This window comes from Hippoglossus hippoglossus, chromosome 24 (genome assembly GCF_009819705.1).
Source record: "Hippoglossus hippoglossus isolate fHipHip1 chromosome 24, fHipHip1.pri, whole genome shotgun sequence".
Classification (NCBI taxonomy): Eukaryota; Metazoa; Chordata; class Actinopteri; order Pleuronectiformes; family Pleuronectidae; genus Hippoglossus; species Hippoglossus hippoglossus.
The window spans coordinates 1,946,099-1,959,197 of NC_047174.1; the positions used below are offsets into that span (position 1 = coordinate 1,946,099).

The following is a 13,099-nucleotide window of genomic DNA, read 5'->3' on the forward strand; positions in this document are numbered from 1 at the left end:
ATACCTTTTTTTTATCACATCAAGTTCACACATTTTTTAAATTCAAATGTGAAACACAAGTTGTAGATCTAGGTTTTATGAGATGTGCTTTATGAATAAACTTAATTGCTTTTGTGACAAAAGTTTGACGGCAAGAATATTGCTTTCAATGCTGGTTCTTCAGATTGATGTTCCCAAACGTATGGACTGAATCATTCGAGGAAGTCTGAGCATCATCAGTTTAAGTGGTAGTAATGTATCTGCAATAAATTCTTCCATCTCTGCTCATATGTTTTAATGCTAAATGGATCGCTTAATAACTCGAAAAGTCATCAATAAAATTCAGCAGGAGAGAAAATAAAATAATTAGAAATTGGTCTGTCCGTTGGTTGGTTTGTCGGTGGGATTATGCAATAACTGCTGAACATATGTCCACAAAACTTGTTGGAGGGACTAGACATGGGAAACCTTTGACATTTTTTGACATACATCTTTTTAATATAAAGTAGCGATTTAGTAGCACTTCTATAGCACTTTGTAGTTTGAAGAAAATTGTAGTTTCTTGATTCTTTTTATTCTGGGTTTGTACCCTCATGGGTGAATGCACTTATTGTAAGTCGCTTTGGATAAAAGTGTCAGCTAAATGTAATGTAATCTAATTTTAAACGATTTCCCAGATAATTAATGGATCTTAATGAAAGAAATGGGACTGATATTTAATTTATATGTAGTTTCCTCAGGGGACTGTTTAGACTTTGTGGAGGTTTGTGCCAGTCTAGATTCTATGAAATTAAGCGACTGGCAGCAGAAAGAATCGCGCCGATGTACTGCACATTGATGTCGTCCTGTGTTCTCTGTATCTTTCATGATGTTAGTTCTGATTATTGCTTTAGCTTCAGGGAAATGTCCATAATCTCCTGTGTGTGTGTGTGTGTGTGTGTGTGTGTGTGTGTGTGTCCCCTCCTCAGCCACTGTTCCTTATGTTCAGGCTACGTATGCTATGGTTGACTGGACCCTAGAATCCTTGATCTTGCTGGCCTTTTTCTTTTTCATCTTCCTGAGGTGCTCGGAATTTGCCCAGACTCCATCTTTCATCCTCTTCATTCCAGTCTATTAGATATATTTCCGTCCATTACTCTGATCCTATCACATACGTGCTCAGACTGTCTTCTCCCAACTACATTCTCTGCCTCAACTCCTGTCTCAGCCCATATGAGCCACTGACGAAATACATCAACATATTTATTTATAGATGTAAAAGCCATTGCTATTGCTTTGATGCTGCAGTAGTCAAACCGGTCATTGATCGCAGGTCTTCACAAGCATGAAATTCTTGGCCGCGAGTTTCCCTGTTATAGTGGATGTTCCCATACACTCATGGTTGTATGTGAGCAGTGAAGTAAAAGTAAAGACTGCATAGATGAGCCCTCAGACTGATGGTGCTCATATTTATCCTCATTATTCAATCCATCAATTTGGGATAATCAGTTTGAAGAACCATCATTGAGAGAAATATTCTGTCAAAATTCTGTTTTATTCATATGGTATATTTCATATAGCCAGAAAGAACATCTACTACAACTTGTATGTTTTACATTAGAAGCCTGAAATGATCAAAATTGTATCAATTTGATGTAAAAAATACACTAATTGACAGGATGACCTCACAGTACCACATAATTTATCATCTTCAATATCACAGACTTTATACATTAAATAACATTTTCAATATAACAATCTTTATATTACATATGATTGAGTTTGACATAGTAAAATAAAAATCATTCAAGAAATTTACATTTGATGGAAATATCTTTCCAAGATTTGTTAAAAAAACAACAAGAAAAGCGCTGATCTCCAACAACAACTTGTTTCAACACAAATCCAATTTGGTGCTTGGTAGCACCAACACAATTCAGTTGGTACTCATAAAAATTGAGTCCGACCAATGTGGACTTTTGGGGGGGATTTCAGGGAGCGTTCAAAGTGTGGCAGGAGCATTTGAAAGAGTGTTTTGCTGCACAACGTGACTACTTCACAGGGAATGGGTCCAAATTTAAATCAGAAACAGTTTTGCCTTGTTAAAGGTTAAGTCTCTGATCTTCGTGATCTCCCCTCATATGATCCAAATGAGTCACTTCAAAATATCTTTACCCCAAGTGGTTGCCATGTGAACTGTCATTTCACAAAGACCGAAAACTCTCACATGTAAGTACACAACTTTTAATCTGTATGAACTCTTACATGCTTTTTCATGTCTGACAACTGATAGAATCTTTTCCCACAAGTGTTGCAGGAGTACGGCTTCTCACCTGTGTGAGATCTCATGTGGACTTTCAAGATGCTACTACGTGCATAACTTTTCCCACATGTTTCACAAGAAAACGGCTTCTCTCCTGTGTGCACACTCATATGTTTTTTCAAACCTGACTTCTCACGAAATCTTTTCCCACATGTGCTGCAGGGGAACGGCTTCTCACCTGTATGAGTTCTGATGTGGACCTTCAAATCATTAGCACATACAAAACCTTTCCCACATGTTTCACAAGAAAACGGCTGCTCTCCTGTGTGCATGCTTATGTGTTTTTTCAAACCTGACTTCTCTCTAAATGTTTTCCCACAGAAGCTGCAGGAGTAAGGCTTGTCACCTGTGTGAGTTCTCATGTGGACTTTCAAAACGCCTTTACTTACAAAACATTTCCCACATGTTTCACAAGAGAACGGCTTTTCACCAGTGTGTACACTCATATGTTTATTCAATGCGGAAATGTCACTGAAACTTTTCCCACAATTTTCGCAAGAATATGGCCTCTCACCTGTATGACTCCTCATGTGGACTTTCAAGACGCCACTGCGTCCAAAACTTTTCCCACATATTTTGCAAGAATAGGGCTTCTCGCCTGTGTGAGTTGTCATATGCCTTTTCAAACTGAACACAGTAATGTATGCTTTTCCACATATTATGCATAAATATGGTTTTTCACCTGTGTGGACTCTCAGATGTATTTTTAATTGATACTCATACACATAAGCTTTTCCACAAGTGTCACATTTGAAAGACTTTTCACCTGTATGAGTATTAGAGTCAATCTCTGATTCATTTCTTGATGATCCTAAATTGTTTCTTCTGTTCTGATCTTGACTCTCAGCCACAAGAGAGTTGTGAGAGAAGAGCTGATGCTCACTGTGGTAAATTCCCTCATAATCAGGAGTCAACATGAAGGTGTCACTCTCCTGCTTCAGTACGAGCTGCTCTCCCTCTTGACCGATCCAGATTTCCTCCTGTTCCTCTTTAATCTGTGGAGGTTCTTGTTCCTCTTGGTCCAGACTGGAGCTCCTCTCCTGGTGACAGAGCTGCTGGTCAGTGAGAACCTCCTCCTCCTCCTTACAGACATGCTGCTGTGGGAGCTCTGGAGGAACCAAGAGACACAAGACAGAGGTTAAAACTGTGATGTTTGTAAGAAAATTAAATAAAGAAACAAAAAAGTAGAATTGAGTTCAGAGTTTTCTCCATCAAGACAACAGTAGATCAGGTTTGGCTTGAAGATCCCTAAAACTAAACTCATCAAATCTAGATGATCAACAACTGCACTTCAGTCAGCTTCGAATGATACATATTATGCCCCTTTTACACAACTTGACAGTTTATTGGAGTCTCGATAATATGAATGTGATATATGTTGGTCAAAACACAATAAAGATGAAGTATCATGATCCCCTTCTCAACCCTGTGTGAGCTCTGTTCTCAAAGGCCTGTTTTGGGGCATGTTCCTTTAAAAACTACTGAGCCACTGCTCCCACCTTCCCTCTGTTCTGTTGGGAAGGGTGGCTTTGATCTTTGGTGTGTGTGCACAACACTAAGTCTGGGAGCAGGATACTCTTATCACCATTATCACATGTACGAATTTTCACCAATCTTGGTGGGAATAGCACTTGAGGAGGAATCTCAAGATGAGTAACTTTAGGAGGTGCTCGGGTGGAGAGGGACCACAGGTGCTGTTACAGAAGCTGAGAGCTGTGAACTCATCGTGTGAACGCACACAGGAAACGCGATATCGACACAGTTTGTGCTGAATCCTGCCTCCGAAGACAGAAATGAGTCAGTCAGAAGTAAATGCATCATATTGTGTGTCTGGCTGGAAAGTGCATGACAAGTCTGATACCTGCTTCAGTCTGAAGGAGAAATTCAGGCTCAATGGAAGCTAACCTGTCAAAGATACAGTGCTCTGTACTTGTCTTCCGATATAAGTAAAGTTAATTTAAAACTCGCACAGTATAAGTGGAGTGGGACTTTCTCTCCTTTCCTAACTCCTTACAGCGTCTCCTTCACACCTTTCCTTGGCCTCGTCAGGTTTTCCTTCGGGGTGAAGGAACAGAGGTTAGAAAAGGAGAAGATTTTCCATCAAGACGGAGGCAACTCGCTGTGTTTCCACTGAAGCTGAACCAGGCCCCGGGTCGACTGTTCCCTGTCTGGAGAAACCTCGGAGTTCACTAGGAGCCACACTGTGGTTGTACAGACCGATCCTGTGAAGCTTTATTTCAGCTTTCATGACGATGCCCAGCAGTCTGCGCTGACGATCGTCCTCTTCCTCCGAAGACATCGCTGCGTCGTGGACAACTTGAACGTAAACCTGCGACACGATCGCACCAACGACTCCCAGCTAACTGCTAACATCCATGGAGCTAACGCTGCTAGCGCCGCTTACGCTGCTGCGCTTTGTTCGTCTACTTCCGCTGGGTGTCACGCTGTGAAGCTCCGACAGAGCGACAGGCTCAGCTCTTTATCTTTCCACCTTCAGACACGAGTCCCTTTAACAGGGCACATTTAATAAAGCCACGTAGAACATCTTCTACTAGAGATTGGGAAATATGAAAAAATTCTACATTCAAATCTTACGAAACTTGATGTATTGAAAGTGGTGAAAACCGGAAACCGTCACTCATGTATTTATAAAGTTTAACGAATATAATTATCGGGATTAAAAGACGGAAAGCATAATATCACATTATACAAATGCACCTTTAAGGTGGTTTTCCAATACAAATCCAATAAACACCAGAAGAAGAAGAGGACTCGGTCGGACCTGCGCAGTGTGACACCCACCGGAAGTAAACAAAGACAGCACCAGCAGCGTTAGCTAGGTGCATGTTAGCAGTTAGCTGGAAGACGGTAGTGTGGTCGTGTCTCTGGTAAATATTCAAGTAGTGGACGGAGCAGTGATGTCTTCGGTTCAGTATTTGAGAGAGTTTATCAGCGAGCGACTAACAGCTGCTGCTGAAGAGATATTCACAGTCTTTGAAAAAACCATCGTCCAGTACGAAGAAGAGGTCGCTCGTCAGCGCAGACTGCTGGACACCGTTTTGAAACCTGAAATAAAGCTACACAGGATCGGTCAGTACAACCAGAGTGTGGCTGACATTGGACTTGTTTCTCTGTGTTTGCTGTGTTTGTAGTCTGGATGGAGAAAACACTGCGTGTTACTTTATTGTGTTTCTCTCATGAATAAAATGGACTTTAAAAAGTTTCAAAGCACATAAATGATTCAATGAAAATATTAAATCCTCTTACAAAAAGATTTGGTGCTAAAATGTAGAAGCAGTTAGTATTGTTACTTATCTTTCACAGTTATTTTAAAATCTGAAACTAAATTGTCTTTATTTTAACATCACAGTTTTAACCTCTGTCTTGTGCCTCTTTGTTCCTCCAGAGCTCCCACAGCAGCATGTCTGTAAGGAGGAGGAGGTTCTCACTGACCAGCAGCTCTGTCACCAGGAGAGGAGCTCCAGTCTGGACCAAGAGGAACAAGAACCTCCACAGATTAAAGAGGAACAGGAGGAAATGTGCACCAGTCAGGAGGGAGAGCAGCTTGTACTGAAGCAGGAGACTGAAACCTTCATGTTGACTCCTCATTGTGAGGAAAGTGACCACAGAGAACCAGACGGTGAGCACCAGCTCCTCTCTCACAACTCTCCTGTAGCTGAGAGCCAAGATCAGAACAGAAGAAAACTTTTGGATTCAGGATCAACAGGAAATGAAGAACCAAACCCACAGAAGAGTTTTCATGAAAACAGGAGTCACAGTAACAATGTGGACAACTCTCCCATGTCAGAGATTAACTCTAATACTCACACAGGTAAAAAGTCTTTAAAGTGTGACACTTGTGGAAAAACGTTTGTTCATCAGTCTAATTTGAAGGTTCATCTGAGAAAACACACGGGTGAAAAACCTTATTTATGCAAAGTATGCAGGAAAAGATTTGGACGTAGTGATGAATTGAAACTCCACATGAGAACGCACACAGGTGAGAAGCCAGATTGTTGCCAAACATGTGGTAAATGTTTTGTAAGAAGTGGTGATTTGAAAGTCCATGTGAGGTTTCACGCTGGTGAGAAGCCATTTTCTTGTAAAATATGTCAGAAACGTTTTGTGAAAAGTGGTGATTTGAAAGTCCATATGAGAATTCACACAGGTGAGAAGCCATATTCTTGCAAAATATGTCAGAAAAGGTATACACAAAATGGTCATTTGAATTTCCACATGAGGAGCCACAGGTAAGAAGCAATTTTCTTGCCAAAGATGTGGGGAAAGTTTTTCACATTGTGATGCATTGAATGTTGACATGAGAACTCAGACAGGGGAGGAGCCTGTAACACGTGATAAAAGCTTCTCTTAGTTTACACACATGAAAAGTCATTTAAAGATTTATACAGGTAAAAATGTGTGTTTACAAAACAAGGATGTATATAGGTTTAGTGTTGTTGAAGATGATAAATGATCTGAGGCTGTCCAGCCATCCTGCAACTACGGTATTTTCACGAACATGTCCTTTAATTCACTGTCTGTATTTTTTTTCTTACATCAAATTGTTACAATTTGTATTATTTCAGTCTGCAGAGGTGATACAAACTCATGTCGTAGATGTTCTATGCTGCTTTATGACATTTGACACATAAATAAACTTGTATTTTAATAACTAGAATATTTCTTTTAATGCTGGTTCATCAGACTGATGTTCCTAATCTGATGGATTGAATAATGAGGGTAATTATGAGCACCATCAGTCTAAAGGCTCATTTATATCATTTTTACCCATGAAAATAGATATGTGTATTTTAAGATGTTTATTCATCACTGCCCACAAACTACCATGTGTTCTGAACGTTGACACAGCTACATACAAACATGGCAGCAATGAAGGAGGTCTTTATAACTTACCCCCGGAATCAACATTATCCAACAATTTACCCTAAAATTACAGCTTCAAAATCATGTGGTCTGGTTTCATTAAAACTATGATCATCAACGTATATTTGTCTGTCTTTTGTGACAATGTTAACTCAACGTAGCATCGTAAATAAAGGAATGTACGATTTCTGTTCTCTTATTCCACTTTTGAAAGGTTTCTGTCATTTTAGGTCGTTCTTATCACACAGATGAATGTTAATTTTTCCATAAAGTTTGGTTTTAATTTGATATTTGATGATATAAAAGACGTTGAAACCTCATGATTGACAGCAGAGACTGACTGGTGATGAAGATAAAAAGTTGACCCTGACATTGGACTTGTGTCTCTGTGTTTGTTGTGTTTGTAGTCTGGATGGAGAAAACACTGCATGTTACTTTATTTTGTTGCTCTCATGAATAAAACAAACTCTTACATAACAAAGCAGTTAGTATTGTTCCTTATCTTTCACAGCAGTTGTTCAATCTGAAACTAAATTGTCTTTATTTTAACATCACAGTTTTAACCTCTGTCTTGTGTCTCTTTGTTCCTCCAGAGCTCCCACAGCAGCATGTCTGTAAGGAGGAGGAGGTTCTCACTGACCAGCAGCTCTGTCACCAGGAGAGGAACTCCAGTCTGGACCAAGAGGAACAAGAACCTCCACAGATTAAAGAGGAACGGGAGGAAATGTGCACCAGTCAGGAGGGAGAGCAGCTCGTACTGAAGCAGGAGACTGAAACCTTCATGTTGACTCCTCATTGTGAGGAAAGTGACCACAGAGAACCAGACGGTGAGCACCAGCTCCTCTCTCACAACTCTCCTGTAGCTGAGAGCCAAGATCAGAACAGAAGAAAACATCTGGATTTAGGATCAACTAGTAATAAGGAATCAAACCCACAAAAGAAAATTCATGAAAACAGCAGTGACTATGTTCAAAAGTCTCCCACATTAGAGACTGACTCTAATACTTCCAAAAACAAAAAGTCTTTCAAATGTGACACGTGTGGAAAAGGTTTTGTGTATAAGGGTAACGTGACTGTACATTTGAGGATTCACACTGGTGAGAAGCCGTATTCATGCAAAATGTGTGGAAAAGCATTCAGTGACTTGTCCACAAAGAATAGGCATATTTTAACTCACACAGGTGAGAAGCCATTTTCTTACAAAATATGTATCAAACGTTTGGCAGGTAGTAGCGTCTTGAAAGACCACATGTATTGTCTCACAGGTGAGAAGCCATATTCTTGCCAAACATGTGGGAAACATTTTGGAAGTAATAAGGTCTTGTATGGCCACATGAGGATTCACACTGGTGAGAAGAAATATTGTTCGAAAAGGTTTGGGCGTAGTGAATATTTGAAAGGCCACATGAGGACTCACACTGGTGAGAAGCCGTATTGTTACCAAACATGTGGGAAAGACTTGTAAGTAATGACAAACTGAAACTCCATATGAGGACTCACATGGGTGACAAGCCGTATTGTTGCCCAACGTGTGGGAGAGGATTCACTCATTTAAAGACTCATACACGTTAAAATCATATTAATTAATTGATAGCACATGAGAAAAGATCATGCTGGGGAGAATTCATATCACAGCAACATCTCAGGAAGATACTTTGAGGTGACACGTTTGTAAGTCATACGAGGCAATTTCAAAAAGCTCAGAGACTGAACCTTTAACAAGTCAAAACTGTTCCTGATTAAAATTTGGCCACTGTCTCCTCTGAAGTGATTACTGTAATTTATCAATTGATGGACCATTCCCCGTGCTCCTGCTTTGAAGTCATCCTCCAGTCAGGTAGTGTGGTCGTGTCTCTGGTAAATATTCAAGTAGTTGACGGAGCAGTGATGTCTTCGGTTCAGTAATTGACCAGCTCTGTAACCAGGAGAGGAACTCCAGTCTGGACCAAGAGGAACCAGACTCAGATGATGAAAACCAGCTCCTCCCTCACTACTCTCCTGTAGCTGAGAGCCAAGGTCACAACAGAAGAAATCATGTGGATTTGGGATCAACTAGAAACGCTGAAACAAAAGTGCAGAAGAGTATTCATGAAAATAGGAGTCACAATAACAGTTATAACTCTCCTAAATCAGAGATCGACTCTTATACTCACACAAGTGAAAAGTCTTTCAATGGTGACACTTGTGGAAAACCTTTTGGTCGTAAGAGTAACTTACAATTATCTTAAGATCAAATCAAAGGCATATGTTGACTCACACAGGTGAGAAGTCATATTCTTGCAAAATATGTACATGAAAACGCATTTAAGAGGTCATACAAACTAAAAGAGTCAAAGGTTGTTTGGCCTTAAAGTACATTAATGGGTCACTCAGTTCCTAAAAGAGAGGTCCTGTGCACAGAAAGAGACGCTTATAAAGCATGATGCCTTATGAGGCCATAATTATAAAGGAAGAACTGTAAAATGACATGACAACACAGCAGTGGAAAGGGTGGTTGAGTAACTGGAGGAGTTTTGATGCTGAGATGTTTTCAAGTAAATTTATTTTTCAATTATTTCATAGGAAATGTATTAGTGGGTTCTCCACAATGACAACACACGTCCATTTCTCACCAGAGAGTGGCAGCAGAGATCCTCCCCTCGGAGTAAACTCTCCCTTCACCATATGTCCAAAATTATGCAGACACCCAAACATACACAGTATCCAAAATCATTCTCAGTGTCTCAAGACCTGCAAACTACAGTTTAGCCAGTTTACTGTTGCAATAATGTCCAACAGGGACATGCGCATTGTGGAGAAGAGAGTATTCGTGAGCTTTGGTGACAACAGCTTCAGTTTTTGGGAACCTTCATGTTTTCAAATGAGATGAAGAAGAAGATAAGGGGGAAAAGAAGTGAAAAAGAAGCTGTGGGTGCATGAAGAAAAGAAAGAAGGATCTAGAATGGTACTTAATAAAGCTCATTTATTTAAAGTCCCCTTAAATTCATTAAACCTGCACCAAACTTCACACACATATATAACTATCAGTTCCCTAAACATGGCTGGGTTTTTTCATCAAGATCCGTGAATTATTCTCTGAGGTATCAGTAAAAATGGAAGAGAAGAAAGAAGTTAAAAGAAAATGTAAGAAATACTTGATATTAGTGACATTTCACATGTGTAAGTCCAAGTGTCAGGGACGAGTGTTTATCTGTTCACGTAAACAGACGGATGATGATCATGACAACATGGTTTGGAGAGAAACATTATTAAATACCGTGACTACAAATATTTATACCTTTATAGTAATAAAAGAAAAAATCTAATTGTTGTTTGGTTTTATCTCATACTGCAAAATGTGTAATTTTTCTTTTTTTGTTTTTGCATAAATATAAATAAAGTTTACTGTTATTATCATAAATCTATAATTGAGGGTTTTATTGATTGTCGGTTGTTTGTATTCGGAAAACCTCAAATGTCGAATCAGCTATGACACTGTACATATACATTCACTTTGTGGGAGAAATCTACGGCCACATACTTTCTGTCTCACCCCCCCCCCCCCCCACACACACACACACACACACACACACACACACACCTAGACGTTTGGTGACAGTCATTAGTGTGTGTGTTGAGCATGAATAAATTGTAGTTGGAGGGGGGCTGTTAATGCAGTTAAGGACAAAGGGCTGTCAAACAAACTGATTCTGCTTCACTGACACCCCCCTCCCACGGAGCACATTCCAGACTCAAGAAGGCCCGTCTCCCCCGAGGCCGACAGGGGATTAAGATGTAGAAATGATTAAATATGGATCAGCTCCTGAAGCTCGCTCACTGATCGAGGAAAGAAAAGTCTGAGTCTGTTCAAAGCTGCAATGTCTTTAAAGTCTCTGACGATCACTTCTGTTTTATTTGTACTAAACTTGAATCTGACTTTTTGGGCCTTTTATTTGAGTTTGTCATGAAACGCACAGGTTTTTCTAGAAGCAGAGTTTTGACTCCTGTGCCTGAGAGTAATTACATCATTAGGAGTACAAATGGCTAATTTATCTTTTCTCCTCAGAGCATCCGTAAGACCGTGACCCAATTTCAACACCCAATCAGAACCCAGAACAGAGATCTCCTGAACCAATGGGATGCTGTGGGCCACCCACCAGCATACATAATAATAAGAGGCCGTATTATAACACGAGGGGGAAACTTGCCGGAGTCGCAGCTTGCTCAGTTTGCTTTTGGAGATTACTTTGCCTCTCTGAAAATCGTCACCATGGTCGATGCCTTCTGTGCCACTTGGAAACTGGTTGACAGTGAGAATTTTGATGATTACATGAAAGCACTTGGTGAGTAATAGACCTTTTTCCTTTTAAATCTTTTTATATTTCAGTGTTAACCCCTTTAGATCATTTCTTCAGGACGTCAGGACTTTAATGACCATGTTTCACTCCTGTCCTCTGCTCAGGCGTGGGCTTTGCCACCCGGCAGGTTGGTAATGTGACCAAGCCGACTGTCGTCATCAGCCAGGAGGGCGACAAGGTGGCGATCCGCACCCAGAGCACCTTCAAAAACACAGAGATCTCCTTCAAGCTGGGAGAGGAGTTCGACGAAGCCACCGCCGATGACAGGAACTGCAAAGTAAGATGACAGAATGTGAAGAATATTTAAAAACTCATAAGCTTTAAAATATTTAACACTACTTATGATAAAAACTTTTTTTATGCATTAAACCACAGTTCAGAGACACCAGGAGCCGTTTAAGACGTGGTTTAACTATTTAACTAAATTATCCCTGATTATAAATTGCATGAAAAACCTTATTCACATTTAATCTTTAATCCTATTTCTTACCACTGCTCTTTCTCAGGCTCGAACAGATAAAACGGATTCCTGTCTCACATTAAAAACATCCTTTCTTTATATCTTTCAGTCCCTGGTGTCTCTGGAGGGAGACAAGTTGGTCCACGTCCAGAAGTGGGACGGCAAAGAGACCAAGTTTGTCAGAGAAATCAAGGACGGCAAGATGGTCATGGTAAGAAAAAAGACCCAGATCACACACGTCTGATATACATTTGCTAGTAAATAGAAAGGGACCATAAAACTTTATAACATAGTGTTTCTGTGCAGCCACATGACCACAAATGACAGTAGAGCTCCCTAAAGAAAGATAAAGTGAAGTCATTATTATTTGTGCATCACTGAAATATGAAATAAAGCACAGAGAAAGCATGTTTCAGGAGCTCAGTACATCCAGAGAGCAAATTCACAGGCACTAGTATCAAATCTCCGATTGTCTTTTCCCCAGTCTCACACTTCACTCACGCTTCTGTCTCATATAAAGAGGAAATGTTTTCAGAAGACGTAACATTAGAGCAGTGCAGCTCGTCAGGCGTAATTATTCTGGAATTTTTTTGTGTGTGGAAACGTTTTGCAGGTTGTCTCTTTGGGATCTTTTCAAAAATAGAGTTCACTTTGTTTCTGAGGCTCCAACACTCAGTGCTTGTTTTTGTGCCTTTTCACTTCTGACCCATTAAAGATGTTTTGTTTAATGTCCATTGTTTAATGGAAGTTCCCTGTCATGGTGCCCGTCCTCTCTCCCTCACAGAATCTGACCTTCGAAGACATCCACGCAGTGCGTAGCTACGAGAAAGCATGAGTGCCCCCCCACCGGCACCCCAAACCAGCCAAGAGGTGTTGATGTTATAATTATTATTGACTGACTGTCTGCTTCTCTTTGCACTTCATCTACATGTTCACGACCCGCAGGCTGCACATTTTGTAAGATTGATTTTTTCTTTTTATATGAATACATTTCTGTCGTGATGGATGGATCATCTTTGCAAACCTGTGTGAAACATGAAATAAAAAATAACACAGAGAGTAAATGTGATGTGTCGATGCTTCCATTATTTATATAAGTGATTAATTCAGTTAATTCAATACTAGACACTGAAAACC

The 13,099-nt window shown here is 40.1% G+C and overlaps 3 protein-coding genes across 3 annotated transcripts; 2 read left to right on the top strand and 1 right to left on the bottom strand.

Annotated features, from left to right (window-relative positions):
• Nucleotides 1-1,890: 1,890 nt before the first annotated feature.
• LOC117758913 (oocyte zinc finger protein XlCOF6.1-like) lies at nt 1,891-4,731 on the bottom strand. Its single transcript, XM_034580954.1, has 2 exons — nt 4,499-4,731; nt 1,891-3,389 (listed from the first exon to the last, which is right to left on the bottom strand). Exons 1-2 carry the CDS (start codon nt 4,578-4,580, stop codon nt 2,203-2,205), a joined length of 1,269 nt encoding a protein of 422 aa, XP_034436845.1. The 5' UTR covers nt 4,581-4,731; the 3' UTR covers nt 1,891-2,202.
• A 356-nt stretch (nt 4,732-5,087) lies between these two features.
• Nucleotides 5,088-6,425, top strand: LOC117758807 (zinc finger and SCAN domain-containing protein 2-like). Its single transcript, XM_034580773.1, has 3 exons — nt 5,088-5,371; nt 5,688-6,281; nt 6,415-6,425. Exons 1-3 carry the CDS (start codon nt 5,200-5,202, stop codon nt 6,423-6,425), a joined length of 777 nt encoding a protein of 258 aa, XP_034436664.1. The 5' UTR covers nt 5,088-5,199.
• Nucleotides 6,426-11,215: 4,790 nt separating this feature from the next.
• LOC117758299 (fatty acid-binding protein, brain) lies at nt 11,216-13,026 on the top strand. Its single transcript, XM_034579853.1, has 4 exons — nt 11,216-11,487; nt 11,607-11,779; nt 12,072-12,173; nt 12,747-13,026. Exons 1-4 carry the CDS (start codon nt 11,415-11,417, stop codon nt 12,795-12,797), a joined length of 399 nt encoding a protein of 132 aa, XP_034435744.1. The 5' UTR covers nt 11,216-11,414; the 3' UTR covers nt 12,798-13,026.
• The last annotated feature ends 73 nt before the right edge of the window (nt 13,027-13,099 follow it).